The sequence below is a fragment of the Oncorhynchus tshawytscha genome, linkage group LG20, assembly GCF_018296145.1.
Source record: "Oncorhynchus tshawytscha isolate Ot180627B linkage group LG20, Otsh_v2.0, whole genome shotgun sequence".
Classification (NCBI taxonomy): Eukaryota; Metazoa; Chordata; class Actinopteri; order Salmoniformes; family Salmonidae; genus Oncorhynchus; species Oncorhynchus tshawytscha.
The window spans coordinates 17,998,985-18,024,320 of record NC_056448.1 but is presented as its reverse complement, the minus strand read 5'-3'; the positions used below and the strand labels follow the sequence as shown (position 1 = coordinate 18,024,320).

The 25,336-nt window shown below is 41.6% G+C and overlaps 1 protein-coding gene across 1 annotated transcript; it reads left to right on the top strand.

Moving 5' to 3' along the window:
- On the top strand, nt 1–23,427 carry LOC112219362 (stomatin). Its single transcript, XM_024380541.2, has 7 exons — nt 1–159; nt 3,506–3,615; nt 11,845–11,917; nt 15,983–16,065; nt 16,162–16,365; nt 17,437–17,571; nt 23,100–23,427. The coding sequence occupies exons 1-7, from the start codon at nt 96–98 to the stop codon at nt 23,289–23,291; spliced, it is 861 nt and encodes a 286-aa protein (XP_024236309.1). The 5' UTR covers nt 1–95; the 3' UTR covers nt 23,292–23,427.
- Nucleotides 23,428–25,336: the final 1,909 nt, after the last annotated feature.

Sequence of the window (25,336 nt, the reverse complement as noted above, 5' to 3'; positions counted from 1 at the left end):
GTCTTATCTTGTGACACAAACACGCTCATTTTCATCAACACACATACTCGACTGAAGCGACAGTACTGAGATCAGTGACTGAAGTGTATTTTACAATGGAGGAAGACGGCAAAGAAACCATTTCAATTAGAGAGAGTAAAAGACGGGAACGTCAAGCAGGTAGGCCTAATCCTGTCTATTTACTTAAGTCTGCTGATATCTACATTTGGTCATCTTTAGTTGGTCAAATCAACACATGACCAAAGAAAGCAGTGGAATAGAGACCCACCCTACAAAACACCGTTGTGGTGTGCGACGCACGCATGCACGCATTATGTATCAGACATAATGGTTAACTTACGTTTTTGCCATATTACTATTTTGCATTCAATACAGTTTGACTGCAGTGTTGGGCAGTTGCCTAGTTAGGCTATTTGCCCAACGTCGATTTGCCAGATCAAATTCAGAATTCAGTGTTATAGTTAGTGTCATAGCCCAGCATGGTCTTGTAGACTAGACTCAACATAGTAAACGTAAATCAGTGTTTATGGTGTTCTCCCATAAAATTATTATTTCATTCAATGTTTATGTTTGCATCAGAAAAACAATAGTCCAAACCCTATGTCTCTAGGAAGTGGTCGCTTCATTTATACAATGGGTTACCAAAATCTTCAAATAATGATTGACATATTTTCATATTTTTTTATTTATTTAGATTAATTTATTCATATTATTTCATCCTTCCACAAGAAACAAAGCAAATCTATGGTTGCTACCCAAGCCGTCTGGTCGTTCATTCTATTGATTCGGTTGCCAGAGACGCGACCCAGTCGTTCAGTCTTTTTGTTCTCTATCTATGGACCTGACCCAGTCGTTCGTTCTAAATGTTTCATTGTCATATTGGCTAGCAACATTCTTATCCCTTGCTTGTCCAGGTTTAGGGTTAATTAGGCATTTCTGAATTTAATTCAATTCAATAATTGAATTGGAAATAAAGAGCAATTTGCATCTGGGTGATTCCATGCCAGAGGGAGCGGAAAATATTTTAGGTATCTCAGATTGTTCTGGGAATTCTCACATAGAAACTTAATTGGGAGGAAGGATGTTTGAAATGGTTTTTACATCATGATTCTTTACAAGATGCATGTAACGTAAACTCACTCACTTTTGTACATCGCCTTGGTCCGTACTATTGACCTTATTTTAGCGCCCCAGAAACGTAATACTTTCAGATCAACTGTAATGTCAATACCATTGTAAAGCACAATTTCTCCCCTTTCCAAAATAATCAATTACATGACCTAAACGCTGCCGTCTGTCTTTTTCAAAATGCGAAGGGAAACTAATGTGTGGTAGTGAGAAGGAGAGATGTTGTGTGGGAAAATAGCTTTTTTTCACTCGATCTGTCCAACTTATCACCTTATTGCCTTTAAAATGAAAATAAAACACTATAAAGAGTTTATATGTTTGTGTCATTTACATACCTATTTGAAGGTTTGTGTCAAATTTGAATCGGGTTTTTAGGGCGGTGCTAAAGTGATCTTAGAAGTAAACAGCGGCTTTGAGAATGATGATCGCATGCAATGATGATGCAAAAAATGACTAGGTATCCCCCCTTACCCCCGTCACTGTCCATTTCTTGTTTTTAAAGGATGAGAGAAGTGCTACACCTGGTGGAGAGAGATTGTAAGACAGAATGTAAACACAGTCGCTACAGTCCCATTAGTTTTCTTTGTGCGGTTGCGCACATTTGTACAGAATGGGGTGAGTTTACGTTAGTCAGTTGTACAACTGAATGCATTCAACTGAAATGTGTCTTCTGCATTTAACCCAACTCCTCTGAATCAGAGAGGTGCGGGGGGCTGCCATAATCGACATCCACGTCTTCGGCGCCCAGCAACAGTGGGTTAGCTGCCTTGCTTAGGGGCAGAACAACAGATTTGAACCTTGTCAGCTCGAGGATTCGATCCAGCATACTTTTGGTTACTGGCCCAACACTCTAACCACAAGGCTACCTGCGGCCCCAAGACCCCATGATCTGTGATCTGTACATGATACAGATTCTGGCGTATGTCACATTAATGTATTCAACATTAAACATATTAATATGAATATTGCCAAACTATCCTTTTGATTTAGTTTATTTTAGGACATATTATTTGGAACAATATACTCTACATGTACATCACATTTTCAAAGTGGGGTCTAATTCTAATTCTGGAGGTATGATCAATTTTATGAACATCAACAGAGAATGGGAAAATGGATTCACAGGGAACTCCCTTTGCTTGTGACTTAAGGAATGTGCAATCCTAAAAGAGAGCTGTGATTGGTTAATGACCTATAATGTCAATGTCTATGTAGAAAATGGGTCATATCATTAAAAGAACCAGAGAGCACACTCCGGAATTTTGACATGTATATTGTTACAAATAATGTTTAACAATAAGCAAAATCAAAAAGGGTAGTTGAGATTTTATTTTTAATGATGAACAAATGAATGTGAAAATGTGTATTTCAGAATCTAGACATGCTCCATCTTTGAGAGAATGCTCTAAGGATTATAAAGACACCAAGTTGTTGTCTGTATCATGTACGGTTCACAGATCATAGGGTCTTACAGGAGACATAGGTCTAAAAGGGTTCAAAAATGGCCACTTTCATCATGATTTTCTCCCCAAAAAAGGGGGATACAAATGTAAAAAGCATGTTAAACATCCTTCCTCCCATTGAAGCGCCTATGTGAGAATTGTCAGATCAATCTGAGATACCCAAAGTATTTTCCTCTCCCATTGGCGTGAAATCACTCCACTCAATTCAGAATGGACCCAACCCTGCTACATTAGTGGTGTATCCCCCCACATGTGAATGCCAAGGCTTGTAATGTTACCATTGTGAATCGTCTGAATATTATGGTATACAGTATCTCTGTAGTTTGCATGTGATTCTGATACAGGTAGGTAGGTTCCTTTTGAGTATATCAGGGGAATTAGCTACTTGTTCGATAGCTAACTAGGTAGGTTAAATTCAACAAGTAAAGCTTTAGGGCTGTTGGCGTTAACCAAATTTAATTTGAACAGTTGCTCAGTGGATAAACTTAATCTCTTCTAGACTGTTTATTTTCATCCTAATCTAACAATAGTCTGATTGATTCATTGTTGTGGTAGGTGGTTCAGGGTGTGAATTTAGGGAAAGGTTAGTGTGATATCCCAGTCATCTGGATTGGATGCTTTCGCTGGTTGCTATCTTGAGACACATGCATATCTGGGTATTACCAGCAGTTCTAAAACAATTTTCAGCCTAATTGTTTGTAGCCTAGGTACAGTAGCTGATGCACAATTTCAGCTACATAAACTAGACTTGGCAGATCACAGAAGAATACGGATGAAACATTTTGAAGAATGATGCTACCAGAAATGCATGATGTGGAAGGGGCTGCTCTTGGGTTGGCTGGGATGTGAGAATGTACATTTTCTGTTTGCAGTTATATTTCACACTGTTGGTATGTTTTTGTATTGTCTTTCAGCCTTGGAGAGCCCAGATATTGGTATTGGCTTATGTGGGTGGATCATTGTCGGATTATCCATCCTTCTGATGCTCGCGACTCTGCCTCTCTCCATATGGATGTGTATTAAGGTACAGTCATTACCTATACATCTACACAAGCTGGATGGTCTGTGAACTGAGAACTGGTTAGGGGTGTCATTTGTGTGAGTCTATTTATTCTGTGAATTGATCGCGAACCAGCATGCCTCGTTGCCCATCTAAATGGCCTTTCTCTCCTACTCGTGATGCAGCATGCCTCGTTGCCCATCTAAATGGCCTTTCTCTCCTACTCGTGATGCAGCATGCCTCGTTGCCCATCTAAATGGCCTTTCTCTCCTACTCGTGATGCAGCATGCCTCGTTGCCCATCTAAATGGCCTTTCTCTCCTACTTGTGATGCAGCATGCCTCGTTGCCCATCTAAATGGCCTTTCTCTCCTACACGTGATGCAGCACCATCCGTCAAGGTTGTATTGTTAGATGTTTACACACTTTAAACTAGGAACATATAGAAAAGGAACTGCCAGATGTGTCATAATGGCCTGGAAGTTAGCTGCAGTGGGAGCCAAATTTGAAATAGAATACACTAAATACATGGAGCATGGTGGAAAGAAAATATGATTTAAATGACTGTATTTTTGGAAGGGCTGGGTCACCATTCATGTAATACATTAAATATTGACATCTCATGGTAGTGGGAAGCTGCTTTATAGTTTTTTGATGGGTCAATTCTTGGCAGCCCTGGTGTGAAGGGGAGGAATGGCAGAGCAGACCATCATATAACCCTAAATATCTTTATGTGCATCTTGGAATGAAAATTTCAGAGGACCAGTGCTTCTATAGTGAAAGAACATCTCAGATCTGTGCCGTTTGGGAGTGATGTGGTTAGACTTGCCTACATATCGTTGTTTCCTCTTCAGAGGGCAACAGTGGCGTGTATTCATGGATGCCAAGGGAAAAAAAATATTTGACCAAGATCATTTCTCTTTTGTCTTTGTGTTTTCATAATTTCCCTTCAATTCATAAGTGGCTGAAACTATGTCTAAGTATGTGTAGCCCATGTATCTGACGCTATCTGGAAAAAAGAGTATGACATGTTGCTACCGTAGAATTTGATTGATTGATTGATTGATGCCAGCAAGCATTTTGCCTCCCTTGATTAAAAAAGTATAAAATTATTAGCCAATCAGCGTTGACTTGAGCTCAACAGTGGGTTGTCCAGGCACTGTAAAATGCCCCCCAAGGGAGGCCTTCACATCAATCAAATCACATCTCAAATCAAATCAAATCAAATTTTATTTGTCACATACACATGGTTAGCAGATGTTAATGCGAGTGTAGCGAAATGCTTGTGCTTCTAGTTCCGACAATGCAGTAATAACCAACAAGTAATCTAACTAACAATTCCAAAACTACTGTCTTATACACAGTGTAAGGGGATAAAGAATATGTACATAAGGATATATGAATGAGTGATGGTACAGAGCAGCATAGGCAAGATACAGTAGATGGTATCGAGTACAGTATATACATATAAGATGAGTATGTAAACAAAGTGGCATAGTTAAAGTGGCTAGTGATACATGTATTACATAAGGATGCAGTCGATGATATAGAGTACAGTATATACGTATGCATATGAGATGAATAATGTAGGGTAAGTAACATTATATAAGGTAGCATTGTTTAAAGTGGCTAGTGATATATTTACATCATTTCCCATCAATTCCCATTATTAAAGTGGCTGGAGTTGAGTCAGTGTCAGTGTCAGTGTGTTGGCAGCAGCCACTCAATGTTAGTGGTGGCTGTTTAACAGTCTAATGTCCTTGAGATAGAAGCTGTTTTTCAGTCTCTCGGTCCCAGCTTTGATGCACCTGTACTGACCTCGCCTTCTGGATGATAGCGGGGTGAACAGGCAGTGGCTCGGGTGGTTGATGTCCTTGATGATCTTTATGGCCTTCCTGTAACATCGGGTGGTGTAGGTGTCCTGGAGGGCAGGTAGTTTGCCCCTGGTGATGCGTTGTGCAGACCTCACTACCCTCTGGAGAGCATTACGGTTGAGGGCGGAGCAGTTGCCGTACCAGGCGGTGATACAGCCCGCCAGGATGCTCTCGATTGTGCATCTGTAGAAGTTTGTGAGTGCTTTTGGTGACAAGCCAAATTTCTTCAGCCTCCTGAGGTTGAAGAGGCGCTGCTGCGCCTTCTTCACGATGCTGTCTGTGTGAGTGGACCAATTCAGTTTGTCTGTGATGTGTATGCCGAGGAACTTAAAACTTGCTACCCTCTCCACTACTGTTCCATCGATGTGGATAGGGGGTGTTCCCTCTGCTGTTTCCTGAAGTCCACAATCATCTCCTTAGTTTTGTTGACGTTGAGTGTGAGGTTATTTTCCTGACACCACACTCCGAGGGCCCTCACCTCCTCCCTGTAGGCTGTCTCGTCGTTGTTGGTAATCAAGCCTACCACTGTTGTGTCGTCCGCAAACTTGATGATTGAGTTGGAGGCGTGCATGGCCACGCAGTCGTGGGTGAACAGGGAGTACAGGAGAGGGCTCAGAACGCACCCTTGTGGGGCCCCAGTGTTGAGGATCAGCGGGGAGGAGATGTTGTTGCCTACCCTCACCACCTGGGGGCGGCCCGTCAGGAAGTCCAGTACCCAGTTGCACAGGGCGGGGTCGAGACCCAGGGTCTCGAGCTTGATGACGAGCTTGGAGGGTACTATGGTGTTGAATGCCGAGCTGTAGTCGATGAACAGCATTCTCACATAGGTATTCCTCTTGTCCAGATGGGTTAGGGCAGTGTGCAGTGTGGTTGAGATTGCATCGTCTGTGGACCTATTTGGGCGGTAACCAAATTGGAGTGGGTCTAGGGTGTCAGGTAGGGTGGAGGTGATATGGTCCTTGACTAGTCTCTCAAAGCACTTCATGATGACGGAAGTGAGTGCTATGGGGCGGTAGTCGTTTAGCTCAGTTACCTTAGCTTTCTTGGGAACAGGAACAATGGTGGCCCTCTTGAAGCATGTGGGAACTGCAGACTGGTATAGGGATTGATTGAATATGTCCGTAAACACACCGGCCAGCTGGTCTGCGCATGCTCTGAGGGCGCGGCTGGGGATGCCGTCTGGGCCTGCAGCCTTGCGAGGGTTAACACGTTTAAATGTCTTACTCACCTCGGCTGCAGTGAAGGAGAGACCGCATGTTTTCGTTGCAGGCCGTGTCAGTGGCACTGTATTGTCCTCAAAGCGGGCAAAAAAGTTATTTAGTCTGCCTGGGAGCAAGACATCCTGGTCCGTGACTGGGCTGGATTTCTTCCTGGAGTCCGTGATTGACTGTAGACCCTGCCACATGCCTCTTGTGTCTGAGCCGTTGAATTGAGATTCTACTTTGTCTCTGTACTGACGCTTAGCTTGTTTGATAGCCTTGCGGAGGGAATAGCTGCACTGTTTGTATTCGGTCATGTTACCAGACACCTTGCCCTGATTAAAAGCAGTGGTTCGCGCTTTCAGTTTCACGCGAATGCTGCCATCAATCCACAGTTCCTGGTTAGGGAATGTTTTAATCGTTGCTATGGGAATGACATCTTCAACGCACGTTCTAATGAACTCGCACACCGAATCAGCGTATTCGTCAATATTGTTATCTGACGCAATACGAAACATATCCCAGTCCACGTGATGGAAGCAGTCTTGGAGTGTGGAGTCAGCTTGGTCGGACCAGCGTTAGACAGACCTCAGCGTGGGAGCCTCTTGTTTTAGTTTCTGTCTGTATGCAGGGATCAACAAAATGGAGTCGTGGTCAGCTTTTACGAAAGGGGGGCGGGGCAGGGCCTTATATGCGTCGCGGAAGTTAGAGTAACAATGATCCAAGGTCTTTCCACCCCTGGTTGCGCAATCGATATGCTGATAAAATTTAGGGAGTCTTGTTTTCAGATTAGCCTTGTTAGCCTCTCAACATCCGGCGCCGACAGAGATGGCCACCTCGCTTCGCGTTCCTAGGAAACTATGCAGTTTTTAAAAAAAATTTTTTTTCCTTTTTAAGCAAAATGTAATTCTTAGAAAAAAGTGTATGTTTCTAGTCTGCTTGTGTTGTTGTCCTGCAGTAGCTAGCTTGCTAAATATGGCCTTTCACAATTGATTTGAGATGGTGATTTGGACTTGTTGTTTTGACTAACAGTATCTTTACAGGCCAATGATTATGATGGCGATTCTGATCTAACCATAAAGTCATATATTTTTCCACTGGCCTGAGATGATTCAATAAGTTCAATTATGTCAACAGCCTAGATGCATTAAAGGCATTTCAGGTTTCACAGTCACACATTCGGAAATTCATCAGACATTCATCAGGCATTCAACAGGCATTCAACAGGCATTCAACAGACATTCATCAGACATTCATCAGACATTCAACAGGCATTCAACAGGCATTCATCAGACATTCAACAGGCATTCATCAGACATTCATCAGACATTCAACAGGCATTCAACAGACATTCATCAGACATTCAACAGGCATTCATCAGACATTCATCAGACATTCATCAGACATTCAACAGGCATTCAACAGGCATTCATCAGACATTCGCCAAAAGCCATTTAAAATGGTAAAAATCAATAACTAATTCACAAACATAAAAATAGATATGGTTTATTCTATAAATGTCTAGAATTCTTTTACAACCTTTGTTTTGAATAAAAATTCCAGTTTTGATTAGATGGAAATACATAAAATCTTTAAAATGCAATTTAAATCTTTATAAATCAATAAATACTTCACAGTTTGACAAAGAAGGACTTCAACAAAGCCAAAATAGAAAATGCTTGGAAGGGGCCTCTTTGCTGTTAAATTAGAGAAGTATAAATAAATACATGACTGTTGTGTCATGTAACTGTTGCACTAAAATGAAAACATTGATTTGGCATACACTTTAAGATTGTAAAATAATAAATCCTACCTATTTTGATGATTATGTCATAATCAGTGAACACATTATTGATTTATACTGCTTTTTCTATCAAATCAAAACTGGAATTTGTATTTAAAATAAAGGTTTCAAAAGTATGCTTGAAATTGATAGAATAACTCATATCTAGTTTGATGATTCTGTGACAAACGGTGAATTAGTTATTGATTTTTACATTTGTAAATGGCTTTTGCCGAATGTCTGTTGAATGTCTGAATGTCCGAATGTATGAATATAAAACTAACTTTACCTCGGTCCTAGATGTAGCCTAGTACTCTCACGATGACTATCTTGCAAACTTAGCTGGTTCATTTGTTGCCCATGCCAGGAAATGAGGCTAGCAAGCATTTTAGTTTAGTAGCCTATGGCAACAAAAACTAAAAGCGTACTGTATGACAGAGCCATAGACCGTTTTGCCAACTTGAAAAAGAGAATGGAATTAGCGTTCACAATTAGGGTGAGTCAAATGTTTTAACTCTTACCACATACACACAGACAGAAATCAGTACCATGGCTAGCCACGTGAAATTTAGCAACATTGATTGGACTAAATTGTCTTTAAGTTAGTTTTCACTGTATTATAGCCTAGTTGATTTGATGATGTTTAAATTGTGCCTGTGGTAACTCCGTGGTTCAATCAGTAGTTGTTTATAGAAAACATGAACTTGCTGGACCATGCTGTAGGTCATGTAACTGTTTGTTACATGCAATATTTGCTTTGTGGACTTCGGACAGATGTTGTTCTCTGGGTCTGTGATGATACAAACTAATGTGTAATTTAATTTATTCCGCCACTGTGTGACTGTTGTCTCTGCCTTATTGTATGTCACGGTGGTGTATTAATGATTGGGTTATAGAGCAAACAACGCAATTATCACAACCTAGGTTGTAATATGTTTTTTTTACTGACTTGGTTTGGCTTCCCCAGTGATTTTACCCAGCACCGGTTCTGAAAGTTGAGTAGGCAAATATAGACAGATGTGTGCCTTTCCAAATCATATCCAATCAATTGAATTTACCACAGGTGGACTCCAATCAAGTTGTAGAATCATCTCCAGGATGATCAATGGAAACAGGATGCACCTGAGCTCAATTTTGAGTCTCATAGCAAAGAATCTGAATTCTTATGTAAATAACATATTCCTGTGTTTTTTATTTGTAATACATATTTTTAATACAAAAATCTAAAGAAAAACCTGTTATTAGGTATTGTGTGTAGATTGATGTGAAAAAAATTATATTTAATACATTTTAGAATAAGGCTGTAACGTAACAAAATATGGAAAAGGTCAAGGGGTCTGAATACTTTTCGACCCCCACAGTTGAAAGTGCATGTCAGAGCAGAAACTATTCCATGATGTTCAAGGGACTGTCCATATCTCTGAGAGAGAATTCTGATGAGGCACATATCTGAGGGAGTGTTTAAAACCATTTCTAGAGTGTTGAAAGTTTCCAAGAGCACAGTGGTGTCCATCATTGGGAATTGGCCAGACAGAAGCGACTCCTGAGAAGAAGTCACAGGACTGCACGCCTGGAGTTTGCAAAAAGGCATGTGAAAAATTCTGAGAGCATAAGGCAAACGATTTTATGGTCTGATGAGACAAAACATTTACTATTTGGCCTGAATGCAAGGCGCTATGTCTGAAGAGAACCAGGCACAGCTCATCACCCGTCTAACACCATCCACACCGTGAAGCACGGTGGTGGCACCATCATGTTATGGGGATGCTTTTCAGCAGCAGGGACTGAAAGATTAGCAAGGATACAGGGAACAATGAATGGAGCCAAATACAGGTAAATCCTTGATGGGAACCTGCTTCAGAGTGCAAACAACCTTAGACTGGGATCGAAGATTTACGTTCCAACAGGACAATGACCCCAAGCATACAGCCAAAGCAATGCTAGAATGGCTTCAGAACAAGACTGTTAAAGTCATTTAGTGGCCCAGCCAAAGCCCAGACTTGAATTCCATTGAAAATTTGTGGAAAGACTTTATGATTGATGTTCATCACTGCTCCCCCATCTAACTTAAGAGTTTTTGAGAAAGTCTGCTAGGATGAATGGGAGAAAATACCCATGTTGTGCAAAGCTGATACAGATACCCAAGACGATTCAAAGCTGTTATCGCCACCAAAGTTGCTTCTACAAAGTATTGTCTCAGGGGTGTAAACTAGATTTCGGTATTTCATCTTCAATACATAAGTAAAAATGTTTAAAACATTTTTTCACTTTGACATTATGGGGTTTTGTGTGTAGATGGGTGAGAGAAAAACAACTATATAATCCATTTTGAATTCAGGCTGTAACACAACAAAATGTGGAATAAGTCAAGTGTAACGATTGTCGTCGGGAGAAGGAGAAGAGGACCGTCGGGAGAAGGAGAAGAGGACCAAAGTGCAGCGTGGTACGTAATTCATAATAATTTTAATAAAGATGAATACTGAACAAAAACAACAAACCGACAAAGGAACAGTTCTGTAAGGCGCACCAAAAACACTAAACAGAAAATAACTACCCACAAATCATAGTGGGAAACCAGGCTGCCTAAGTATGGCTCTCAATCAGAGACAACGATTGCCAGCTGCCTCTGATTGGGAACCATACCAGGCCAAACACATAGAAATAGAAAACATAGAACACAAAACATAGAATGCCCATCCCAACTCACGCCCTGACCAAACTAAAATAGAGACAGGACAAAGGAACTAAGGTCAGGACATAACATCAAGGGATATGAATAATTTCTGAAGGCACTGTAGTGGTAAACTTGAAGAACTTGGACGTCTTGGTGAAGTGAAATGATTTTGAACGATACAATGTAGCCTAACAACATTGCTCGGAAACAGCACAGATGGGAGATTTGCTTCACTATAGAAGTGGTCCTTGTGTTCCTTGTTCTTCATGATGCTCTCTGCGCTTTTAATGGACCTCTGAGACTATCACAGTGCAGGTGCATTTATACGGAGACTTGATTACACACAGGTGGATTGTATTTATCATCATTAGTCATTTAGGTCAACATTGGATCATTCAGAGATCCTCACTGAACTTCTGGAGAGAGCTTGCTGCACTGAAAGTAAAGGGGCTGAATAATTTTGCACGCCCAATTTTTCAGTTTTTGATTTGTTAAAAAAGTTTGAAATATCCAATAAATGTCGTTCCACTTCATGATTGTGTCCCACTTGTTGTTGATTCTTCACAAAAAAATACAGTTTTATATCTTTATGTTTGAAGCCTGAAATGTGGCAAAAGGTCGCAAAGTTCAAGGGGGGCGAATACTTTCGCAAGGCACTGTATATATATACATAAAAAAAGAGGGGAGAACTATGACTACCCAGCCTGTGTTACTTTCTCTCCCAGATTGTGAAGGAGTATGAGAGGGCCATCATCTTTCGGCTGGGGCGGATCCTACGAGGAAGAGCTAAAGGGCCAGGTAACAACACCCTCCCCATCATCACCTTCACACCCACCGTCCTTGGAGAAACTCTGTGCCTGTTAGCTATGATTCTTGGATTCTTTCAAGGTTCCATAAAATTACATTTTAGTCTCTACTAGTATGATATAGATGAAAATTGCAGTAAACAGGATGTGGGCCTGTCTTGAAACCACCTTAACTGTGAAAGTATGTTAGGAGGAGGAGTCAACCCCCCACTTAGTGTTAATGTGGTTAGGTGGTAAGTCTGCTTTGACCTATTTGTTTTACATTGTGGTGGGCTACCACACTATACTTGTTCTTCCATTGAACCACTGTGTAGGAGTTCACTGCAACGGATCTGTTCTGCACTTCTGTGTCCTAGTTTAACCACTCCTGTCCTGCAGTAGCTTATGTTTAAACAGAATTGCAGAACGTAAACCGAGTTCCAGGGTTCACGCTGGAATACTTTCAGCAAGCACATGAATTAAAATAGTGCTGGTCTTTGTTTTCCGAAGCGTAGTTTGTGTGGTAGGATTTTTTGCCTTGGTAACACTGTAAAATATGTCCGGGGTATATTTGTCATGACAAACTAAATATACCAATAGTTGGCTTTCAGATCGATGTTTATAGAATACTTTGAGAGTTCTCTATTTAACAATAAGTCACAGAATTTGGCAGCAATTGCAATCAATTAACTAAAGATCTTAAGAGACTTAAACTAAGTGATCTTAGAGCTCCACTGCTGTCCTGTACAAACTGATGTCTTGATGAGAAGCAGTGGACCTGAGTCACAGTACTGGACTGGTAGTGCAGAATAAACACCAACATCCCTCCTCAGCTCTCTCTGATCTTTCTTTTGCCTACTACCAACCGCCTATTCGGAAGGTTATTTTGTGCATCTCCTGTTTGTGTGTTTTCCTTTACTCTAATGATATTACCCTTTGATGCTAACTTTTTCCCTAAATGAGGCTCTCCTCATTTCTCGAATGGCCCGATTCAGACTTAGGAAATGTACGCTTTCCCTATGCACACCTTTCCTACGCACTTCTCGGTAGTTGGTATTCAGACTTACCATATGCAGGTGCTCAATAAATTGTATAAAGAATGATAGCAAAAAGCTTTGGAGCACCTTAAATTACATTTAGGGAAAAAAGGCTAACTCGGCTCCATCATTAATTGAATCAGATGGCTCATTAATCACAAAACCCACTACTTTAATTATTTTTTCATTGGCAAGATAAGAAAACTTAGGTATTATGACATGCCAGCAACAAATGCTGACACTAAACATTCAAGTATAACTGACCAAATTATGAAAGACAAGAATTATACTTTTGAATTCTATAAAGTGAGTGTGGAAGTGGTGAAAGAATTATTGTTGTCCGGTGTCTGGGAATCTGGATGGAAAATTACTAAGGATAATAGTGGACGATATTACCACTCCTATTTGCCACATCTTCAATTTAAGCCTACTAGAAAGTGTGTGCCCTCAGGCCTAGGGGGAAGCTAAAGTCATTCCGCTACCCAAGAATAGTAAAGCCCCCTTTACTGGCTCAAATAGCTGACCATTCAGCCTGTTACCAACCCTTAGTAAACTTCTGAAAAAAATTGTTTGCCCAGATACAATGCTATTTCACAGTAAACAAATTGACAACAGACTTTCAGCATGCTTATAGGGAAGGACACTCAACAAGCACAGCACTTACACAAATGACTAGCTGAAAGTAAATGATGATAAAATTATTGTGGGGGCTGTCTTGTTAGACTTAAGTGCAACTTTTGACATTATCAATCATATCAATCATAGTCTGCTGCTGGAAAAACGTATGTGTTCTTTTTTACACCCCCTGCTATAATGTGGATATAGTTATTTGTCTAACAGAACACAGAGGGTGTTCTTTAATGGAAGCCTCTCAAACAAAATACAAATAGAATCAGGAATTCCCCATGGTAGCTGTCTATGCCCCTTACTTTTTTCAGTCTTTACTAACGACATGCCACTGGCTTTTGGGCCAGTGTGTCTATGTATGCGGTTGACTCAAAACTATAAACGTCAGCTACTACAGCTGTTGCTATTGATCCTCAGGAACAACCACACAAATGTGACAGAGGAAAGAAAGGTAAACTAATGATGTAATGGAATGATGCAAAATGTAAGGAAACTAACACTAAAGTGACAGTTACAAATGTAAGGAAACTAACACTAAAATGACAGTTACAAATGTAAGGAAACTAACACTAGTTAAAACTGTATGTGGGTATAACTGATGGTGCCTACCGATAGTGAATAATATTTAAAAAGATACAAATTGCAAAAAATACAGTATAAAGAAAAGTCTGGGCATATAATTAAAACATTCTACAAATCAAAAATCAACTCGGTAGATTTGGCACTATTCTGTCATTTGCACATTTCTAAAGAAGCCTATAACTTCGGACTCCAAATGTCATACCTGCATGTTATAGTGCCAGCATTTCGTAAACTTCACTGTTGAAAAGGTGATATGTTGATATGCTTCAGTTTACAGCCATATAACTGGTTTGACATTTGTCTCCAGTGATCATAAGGTAAAATGGATCTAAAACAATAGTCATTTATATTTACAATCCCCTTATCCATATGGCTTGCTCATTTACCTAGCTCTAATCAATAGCTCTTATCAATTAGTAAATTTCAGTGCATGGACACTGGTGTTATTTCTTTTTTTTAAAGTAGATGTTGTTCCACTTGGAACAGACAGGTTACTCAAACTTATTCATTGTGCATAAAGGTGGTGGAATTACGAGGGAATTAAGTCAAGGTTAGAATATGGTGTATCTGTAGACACACCTTTGCCACACCTTCATTTCTTTGATCGCCACCCCAAACGAATAGCAGGTTAATAGCATGCTATTCTCATGCTTAAGTTCAAGGTCAGAATACACGTAGACAGAAAAGTCTAAAAAGGGAATTGTGTTCCATTTACGCGCTTCATTCTTGTTGGAATTCCCCCCTAGCTGAGCAGAGTGGCTAGATCAGAGGCATGCTATCTCTTTGTAGTTGGAGTGGAAGAGTGGTGCTGAGGGTTTGGTTGACATTTACCCCTCAGTAGAAGGTGGCATTCTTAAGATAATTTATTAATTAGCTATATTTACACTTTAACAATGTGCAAGATACGCTATTGCCATAAAAAATCTCCAACCTTCAGTGTAAGTATAAAGTGGCCCCAGTAGTCTATCTACCATAGCCAGGCTATGGACATCAAACTCTCAAGCATTGCTCTCCATGGGTGAAACATGATCTAGCAGGATTCCGGAACAGCCGCATGATAACAGCCAGGGGTAATAATAAACCGTGTCCATCTGTCACGAAGGGACCCTCAAGTTCCTCTGCTGCCCGGAGACACAAACACCAAAGTTGAGTTTAATATTTGGTTTCGCCAACTAAACTCTGCTCATTATCTCTATGGTCTTTCCCCCTCCCTCCATAGTAAGTCTTGTCCAACTGTCAGATAAGATCTTTTAACAGAATCAACTGTTATAAGTCAGGCTATGGGCTAGTCAGTAGTCATTGCATTTGCAAGTTTCCCTGATGCTTTATGCATTGGTGTTACTCTGCATTAGCCTTAAACCAAGTTGGTGTGGTGAGTGAACCAGTTACATTTTTAGGGTGGGAATCCATGGAATTTTCCATCATATCCCATGATGCTTTGCATAGCGAATTCAGAGCATACTCCTGTCTCCTGTGTTGCAGACTTGCAGTACAGTACAACCAGGGCCAGCAGCTAGCATTTGGCTGAAGTTCCAGCTGGGAACAATTATTCAAGAAAAAGAAGGAGCTGTTTACATGAGTGAAAGTTGCACCGGGCAAATGCCTCTGTTAAAGGGATACTTCAGGATTTTAGCAGCAAGGCCAAAATCCCAAAGTATCCTTTTAAGCCGCTTCTTTGCCCTAAGCTACAGTATTTTACACACCATCATGCCCAGAACTCTGTATTTGTACTGTACTGATTGTACAATAGTTGTGAGATTAATGAAACTGAGGCTTGATTTGTAGCTTTAGGCTTCGCTGTTAAACAAGTGTGTGTGCACATCACCCCACAGGCCTGTTCTTCATCCTGCCGTGCACAGATAATTTCATCAATGTGGACATGCGCACCATCACCTTCGACATCCCCCCACAAGAGGTGAGCCCCGCCCCCCATTACCTTAATTACTCTTATCCTGAAATACCAGTTATGATCAGTGCTGTCAGTAGTAACTGATTTTCCCCTTCTCTCCAGGTTCTGACTAAGGACTCAGTGACGGTCAGTGTTGATGGAGTGGTGTACTACCGTGTTCAGAATGCCACCCTGGCTGTGGCCAACATCACCAACGCTGACGCTGCCACCCGCTTGCTGGCACAGACCACCCTGAGGAACGTCCTGGGCACCAAGAACCTGGCTGAGATCCTGTCTGACCGCGAGGAGATAGCCCACAGCATGCAGGTACTGGACCACAGAATCCTACCACTCACTCTGACCATAACCTGACCATACACACGCACCATACTCCACAGCATGCAGGTACTCTAATGCACCGTGGTCTGTTCTTTATTTAGTCTTGCTATAGAAACTTAATACCACACTTTGCAGCAAGTCACAATTGCCATAAAACATGAGATGTTGCTAGAGTTCACTAAAAGCCACTAGGTAGCAAAGATGGAGGGGCATGTCTCATGATTAACAACTCATGGTTTGATTGTGGTAGCGTAAAGGAACTCAAGTCCTTTTCTTCTCCCGATCTGGAATATCTCAACAATTACCCCTTGAGATCATTTTCTTTGGTTATTGTCACTGCCTTGTATATTCCACCCCTCAATGTTTTTAGCAGTGCGACTGCATCTAGGGTATTACGCAAGGTTAAGGTTAGGTGGTTAACAGATTTTTTTTTTACTCCACCGCCCTTGGGTAGGTGGAGGGAGTCTGGAAGTGCACCTAGGAATCTTTGGGTTGTCCTAGAATTTATAGTGCGGCTTTGGATAATCCTTGGTTGGGGTCTGTGGGAATTATTTGTTCCGATTGCAAACCTAATAAGATGGTGATTCAATAGTCCATAATTATGAGGATAAACATTTAGATCTTTTCCACGGGACAACAATAGATCCAGGGTATGATTGTGGCAATGTGCATGTCCCGACAGATGTTGGTCAAAACCCACTAGTAATGGTGCGGGTAATTACCTTTCACCTGTTTGTGCCAGAAACAATAAGTTTTCTTTGTAGTAATGGTTCAGCCGTGACACTAACGAATCTGCACTCTGCTTTTTCTCTAGGGCACTCGGAAACAACGGTACAAGGAAACCTAATCATTACGACAATTATTAAGTGGGCACATTTTTTATTCTAGGCGCACTGGTGCTCTTAAAATTGCATTTAATTTCAGGTCACACAGCAAAATATTTCAGTGCATATGCGGCCAAAATGGTCGCACTTTTGAGCCCTGTCTGGGCCTGTTGTGACCTGAGGTTTCAAAAGGAGCGTGTTGGAGTTCCGTGTCTTATCCCCTGTGTTTCCTCAGACTACCCTGGACGACGCTACAGATGACTGGGGTATCAAGGTGGAGCGGGTGGAGATCAAGGACGTCAAACTGCCCCAGCAGCTCCAGAGGGCCATGGCTGCAGAGGCCGAGGCTAGCCGCGAGGCCAGGGCAAAGGTACGGTACTGACACAGATACAGACCAGGGTCACACACACACTCGAATATACAGGCATTGGTCTTTAGTCTATTTTTCAGTCCCTTGAGTTGAGCTAAATCCTTTTCCTCTGAGTTAAAAATCCCCACTTGGCTTCTATTATGTCGTTTGTTGATTTGATTGACTCCCAAAATAAATCATCCAGATGAAAATGTTTTTTGGACGGGTCAACACGTCATCTCCCTTGTTCCTTAGCAACCGGTGGTCATATCTAAGAACCCGAGAGCATAGCAGGTCACAAGCTGGGGCTTCTCTGCCCGAGTCTCCTCCCATCGGCCATTACACTAATTGGATATCATCTCCAATCTGCTGGTTAAAGATAAGAGGGCTCTCTGGGATGTATTTATTTAATCATCCTCTCACTATGGTTACTCTCTGTATGCTTACATTCACTTGATATGTGTGTGAAGAAGAAGCCGAATCGGATCGGACCGCGAGGAGACAGACAGGATGGTTTGGTGCTCACCTCTCGTAGACGCTTTTCTTTTACAGTATTACCAGGTGCAGGACTAATTGGCCAATAAAGTTTGCACGGAAAATAACAAACAGGACGTTTAAAAAGACTTTAATAAATCAAAAGTATTCTCAATTTAAACTCTTCCGGCAACAACTCTTTGCCTCTAACAAAACTCAGGTATAACTCTACTCTAGCCAACCTGTTACCCGCCCAGCCTGCTCTCCCCCAGACAAAAGCCAACTGACCACCCAAGTATTCTTTCCAGGAACTCCTTTCAGCTAGGAATGTTCCATCCTGATAGCCCCTGTGAAACTCACGAACGACTAGTAAAAGCTCAAACCAAGTTTATTCACCCACTGGGTCACACAGCTGCATAGACAAAGACATGTTTACACAAGTACATATATGTATACCCTCTACTGGTGCAAGGAGTTGATTCTGCAGTCTAGACAGCCAATACATCTCTGTTGCTAGGCAGGAACTTAAGTGGCTCCTCTCATTGGGGTAGTCATGGCTCTGCCTCCTACGTGTGTATGTCATAGAACTGTTCCTCTTCACTTCTCTGACCTTACCTCAAGCCACAGTCCTCACCTCTCCCTAACTCACTGCTGTCCCACCTTACCAGTGACTGAAACCAGACTGTGGCTTATCACCTCTCCATATGAGATTTAACAATAACATGTTCTGACAGAATTTAAGCTTTCTGCTCTCCCCTTTCTCACTCTGTATATTTACCTACCCTCAGTTTCAAAATGGTAACATGAATAAGGATATTTCGACTTTAGAAGTTAGTACCCCACACCCCAAAACACATTTCTACCATAAATGTGTAATTTCCCATGGACATTTAACATCCTAAACAACAGTTTTACATAAACAAACCCTTTGATTTACTTGTACCATGAATTCTTCTTTTAAGTCGCACAATACAGATTCAGGAAGTAATTCACCCCCGGGATAATTCACCACTTTGGTTATTCCCATCAACCAATACATGTCCCTCGATGACTCGTAGACTAATTTGCGTAATGCGTAATGCACAGTGGCACTTCAACTAGGAAACATTGCGGCGCTTCAGACAAACACCATTTTTGGTTAAACGATGTGATTATACTCTACCAACACTTTGATCGTTATTCTAGTAATATTTTTCACATCACTAGAGCATGTATGTTTAAATAGGCAGCTTTATACACGGTAGAACCATGGTTCACAAGTTACATTGTTTTAGTAACTGGCATGCATAACAAACAGTCGACTTTGACGCCTTATGTCAAGGTATTGTTGGCAAACAGAATGTGCTACTCAATCCAACATATTCTCTTTAGTTGCAGGATTCTTGGCTATACCTTAAAGAGAGACAATAAAGAGTGTCTCCAACCAATCATTTGTTTCAGTGTCATTGTTTGTAAGTCATGGACACGCGCTCCATGACCATGTGGAATTCTTTCTCTCTCTCTCTCTCTCTCTCTCTCTCTCTCTCTCTCTCTCTCTCTCTCTCAATTCAAAGGGATTTATTGGCATGGGAAACATGTTAACATTGCCAAAGCAAGTGAGGTAGATAATATACAAAGTGAAATAAACAATAAAAATTAACAGTAAACATTACACATACAGAAGTTTCAAAACAATTAAGACATTACAAATGTAAGTGTTGTAACGATGTACAAATGGTTAAGGGTACACAAGGGAAAGTAAATAAGCATAAATATGGGTTGTATTTACAATGGTGTTTGTTCTTCACTGGTTGCCCTTTTCTTGTGGCAACAGGTCACAAATCGTGCTGCTGTGATGGCACACTGGAATTTCACCCAGTAGATATGGGAGTTTATCAAAATTGGGTTTGTTTTCGAATTCTGTGTAATCTGAGGGAAATATGGGTCTCTAATATGGTCATACATTGGACAGGAGGTTAGGAAGTGCAGCTCAGTTTCCACCTCATTTTGTGGGCAGTGTGCACAAAGCCTGTCTTCTCTTGAGAGCCATGTCTGCCTACAGTGGCCTTTCTCAATAGCAAGGCTATGCTCACTGAGTCTGTACATAGTCAAAGCTTTCCTTAAGTTTCTGTCAGTCACAGTGGTCAGGTATTCTGCCACTGTGTACTGTCTGTTTAGGGCCAAATAGCGTTCTAGTTTGCTCAGTTTTTTGTTAATTCTTTCCAACGTGTCAAGTAATTATCTTTTTGTTTTCTCATGATTTGATTGGGTCTAATTGTGCTGGGGCTCTGTGGGGTGTGTTTGTGTTTGTGAACAGAGCCCCAGGACCAGCTTGCTTAGGGGACTCTTCTCCAGGTTCATCTCTCTGTAGGTGATGGCTTTGTTATGGAAGGTTTGGGAATCGCTTCCTTTTAGGTGGTTGTAGAATATAATGGCTCTTTTCTGTATTTTGATAATTAGTGGGTATTGGCCTAATTCTGCTCTGCATGCATTATTTGGTGTTCTACGTTGTACACGGAGGATATTTTTGCAGAATTCTGCATGCAGAGTCTCAATTTGGTGTTTGTCCCATTTTGTGAAATCTTGGTTGGTGAGCGGACCCCAGACCTCACAACCATAAAGGGCAATGGGCTCTATGACTGATTCAAGTATTTTTAGCCAGATCCTAATTGATATGTTGAATTTTATGTTGCTTTTGATGGCATAGAATGCCCTTCTTGCCTTGTCTCTCAGATCGTTCACAGCTTTGTGGAAGTTAACTGTGGCGCTGATGTTTAGGCCAAGGTATATATAGTTTTTTTGTGTGCTCTAGGGCAAAAGTATTTAGTCAGCCACCAATTGTGCAAGTTCTCCCACTTAAAAAGATGAGAGAGGCCTGTAATTTTCATCATAGGTACACTTCAACGATGACAGACAAAATGAGAAAAAAAAATCCAGAAAATCACATTGTAGGATTTTTAATGAATTTATTTGCAAATTATGGTGGAAAATAAGTATTTGGTCAATAACAAAAGTTTATCTCAATACATTGTTATATACCCTTTGCTGGCAATGACAGACTTCAAATGTTTTCTGCAAGTCTTCACAAGGTTTTCACACACTGTTGCTGGTATTTTGGCCCATTCCTGCATGCAGATCTCCTCTAGAGCAGTGATGTTTTGGGGCTGTTGCTGGGCAACATGGACTTTCAACTCCCTCCAAAGATTTTCTATGGAGTTGAGATCTGGAGACTGGCTAGGCCACTCCAGGACCTTGAAATGCTTCTTACGAAGCCACTCCTTCGTTGCCCGGGTGGTGTGTTTGGGATCATTGTCATGCTGAAAGACCAGCCACGTTTCATCTTCAATGCCCTTGCTGATGGAAGGAGGTTTTCACTCAAAATCTCACAATACATGGCCCCATTCATTCTTTCCTTTACACGGATCAGTCGTCCTGGTCCCTTTGCAGAAACACAGCCCCAAAGCATGATGTTTCCACCCCCATGCTTCACAGTAGGTATGGTGTTTTTTGGATGCAACTCAGCATTCTTTGTCCTCCAAACACGACGAGTTGAGTTTTTACCAAAAAGTTATATTTTGGTTTCATCTGACCATATGACATTCTCCCAATCTTCTTCTGGATCATCCAAATGCTCTCTAGCAAACTTCAGACGGGCCTGGACATGTACTGGCTTAAGCAGGGGGACACGTCTGGCACTGCAGGATTTGAGTCCCTGGCGGCGTAGTGTGTTACTGATGGCAGGCTTTGTTACTTTGTCCCAGCTCTCTGCAGGTCATTCACTAGGTCCCCCCGTGTGGTTCTAGGATTGCTCCCACAGTTGATTTCTTCAAACTAAGCTGCTTACCTATTGCAGATTCAGTCTTCCCAGCCTGGTGCAGGTCTACAATTTTGATTTTTTTCTTCTCATTTTGTCTGTCATAGTTGAAGTGTACCTATGATGAAAATTACAGGCCTCTCTCATCTTTTTAAGTGGGAGAACTTGCACAATTGGTGGCTGACTAAATACTTTTTTGCCCCACTGTATAATGAAGAGGTCTGGTCTGACCCGCTCGATGTGGGGGTATCTTTCTCAAGGGAGAGCTTCTCCTGCTGGGCTAATTATTTGATTAGGTGAAAGTCCAGCTGAAACTGTTTGGGGTTGCCCTGTACCATTACTGTTCCAGACTTATAGAGATTTATATTAGCTGACTCAGAGTCCTCGTTGTCAAGGATCCTGAGTTTCCACCCCTCGTTAACACCTCCTCTCTTAACAAAGGGGTAGTGTGCTAATATAGCACTGTGCCATGCCAGAGGATGGTTTGTGTGGAAGATAAGGTTGCTGATGTTCCCATTTTTTGTAATAGTCCGCAAAAAGTGTCTCTTGATTTTCCATAAGGAGCTTCATTTTGTAGTCTTTTCTTGCTTTATCATTCTTTACATACACAGGGTACTGTATTTTAATTACCTCTGAACAGCGGGAGGCAGCTTCTAAGGCCTCTCCATTTGGTTGGAGTAGACTGTTTGACTCTCCTGCCATTGTTGGGCTAAAGGACTTTGACAGTTCTCACTTGACACGTCAGTGCTAATTGAAGCTGTATCAAACTTGTCACCCTTAATTTACCATTCAGTCCCTATAAAGTAATGTAGTGTATTTTTCTTCTTGGCTTTTTGAAATAAAAACCCGTTTCAGACAAAACATTACTCACTCAGTTCCAGGTTGGATGGTGTTTTCAGGTTTCTGTTGTTTTCCAGAGAATTTGCTCTATAGAATAATAATCATTGGTAGTTGATTCCTTAATTCCATCCAAAATCAGGTTGTAGGTTTTGATTTGGAGTGAAGGTTATGTTGTCGAGGGTAGCATCCTGTATATGTTCCTGACAAAAAAATCCAAGTTCATCTAACTCTAAATCTATCTTTTTTAAAGAAAATGCTGAAAAATGCAGGAGCACATGTGATCATGAACTCTAGCCTGCTCTCTCTCTCTCTCTCTCTCTCTCCATTATCTATCTTCGTTACTTAATGGTCATTACCTAACCTCTTTTTCTTCCATCTCTCCCTTCCTCTCTCTATCTGTCCCCCTCCGCCCTGCCTCCTGTCCCCTGGGTCCTGTGTGTAGGTGATAGCAGCGGAAGGGGAGATGAATGCTTCGCGGGCTCTGAAGGAGGCCTCTCTGGTGATCGCTGAGTCTCCATCGGGCTTGCAGCTGCGCTACCTGCAGACCCTCAACACCATAGCTGCCGAGAAGAACTCCACCATCATCTTCCCCCTGCCAATGGACATGATGCAGGCCTTCATGAAGAGAGACTGAGGGGAGCCTGTTGGGTGCTGTGTGAGTGCTGTTACACGCATACAGTACACACACACAAAACAAACATTCCCACATACAGTGGGGCAAAAAAGTATTTAGTCAGCCACCAATTGTGCAAGTTCTCCCACTTACAAAGATGAGAGAGCCCTGTAATTTTCATCATAGGTACACTTCAACTATGACAGACAAAATTAGAAAAAAAATCCAGAAAATCACATTGTAGGATTTTTAATGAATTTATTTGCAAATTATGGTGGAAAATAAGTATTTGGTCAATAACAAAAGTTTATCTCAATACATTGTTATATACCCTTTGCTGGCAATGACAGACTTCAAATGTTTTCTGCAAGTCTTCACAAGGTTTTCACACACTGTTGCTGGTATTTTGGCCCATTCCTGCATGCAGATCTCCTCTAGAGCAGTGATGTTTTGGGGCTGTTGCTGGGCAACATGGACTTTCAACTCCCTCCAAAGATTTTCTATGGAGTTGAGATCTGGAGACTGGCTAGGCCACTCCAGGACCTTGAAATGCTTCTTACGAAGCCACTCCTTCGTTGCCCGGGCGGTGTGTTTGGGATCATTGTCATGCTGAAAGACCAGCCATGTTTCATCTTCAATGCAATGCTGATGGAAGGAGGTTTTCACTCAAAATCTCACAATACATGGCCCCATTCATTCTTTCCTTTACACGGATCAGTCGTCCTGGTCCCTTTGCAGAAACACAGCCCCAAAGCATGATGTTTCCACCCCCATGCTTCACAGTAGGTATGGTGTTCTTTGGATGCAACTCAGCATTCTTTGTCCTCCAAACACGAGTTGAGTTTTTACCAAAAAGTTATATTTTGGTTTCATCTGACCATATGACATTCTCCCAATCTTCTTCTGGATCATCCAAATGCTCTCTAGCAAACTTCAGACGGGCCTGGACATGTACTGGCTTAAGCAGGGGGACACGTCTGGCACTGCAGGATTTGAGTCCCTGGTGGCGTAGTGTGTTACTGATGGTAGGCTTTGTTACTTTGGTCCCAGCTCTCTGCAGGTCATTCACTAGGTCCCACCGTGTGGTTCTGGGATTTTTGCTCACCGTTCTTGTGATCATTTTGACCCCACGGGGTGAGATCTTGCGTGGAGCCCCAGATCGAGTGAGATTACCAGTGGTCTTGTATGTCTTCCATTTCCTAATAATTGCTCAAACAGTTGATTTCTTCAAACCAAGCTGTTTACCTATTGCAGATTCAGTCTTCCCAGCCTGGTGCTGGTCTACAATTTTGTTTCTGGTGTCCTTTGACAGCTCTTTGGTCTTGGCCATAGTGGAGTTTGGAGTGTGACTTTTTGAGGTTGTGGACAGGTGTCTTTTATACTGATAACAAGCTCAAACAGGTGCCATTAATACAGGTAACGAGTGGAGGACAGAGGAGCCTCTTAAAGAAGAAGTTACAGGTCTGTGAGAGCCAGAAATCTTGCTTGTTTGTAGGTGACCAAATACTTATTTTCCACCATAATTTGCAAATAAATTCTTAAAAAATCCTACAATGTGATTTTCTGGATTTTTTTCCCCTCATTTTGTCTGTCATCGTTGAAGTGTACCTATGAAGAAAATTACAGGCCTCTCTCATCTTTTTAAGTGGGAGAACTTGCACAATTGGTGGCTGACTAAATAATTTTTTGCCCCACTGTATATCATAGTGTGCTGCTTTCCCTTGTGCCAAACATTATGTCAATGCCAGCTGGTGCAGAGGACGCTAGCTAAAGTGCTTGGTTGAGCTTTATGAGTCGAAGAACTTAATGTAAATGTTTTGTGTGTTAAGACTATATTCTGTATTGTGACTTCCCATTGAATGGAACAGAGAAACAGGATTTGAACAAAAACAAGGGAAACTGCGTCCCCACTCGCCGGTACTACTGAGGTGTGGTGTTTCCAGCCCTGCTATGAGACCAGGATGTACTAGGGACCCTGTCTGTCTGTCTGTCTGTCTGTCTGTCTGTCTGTCTGTCTGTCTGTCTGTCTGTCTGTCTGTCTGTCTGTCTGTCTGTCTGTCTGTCTG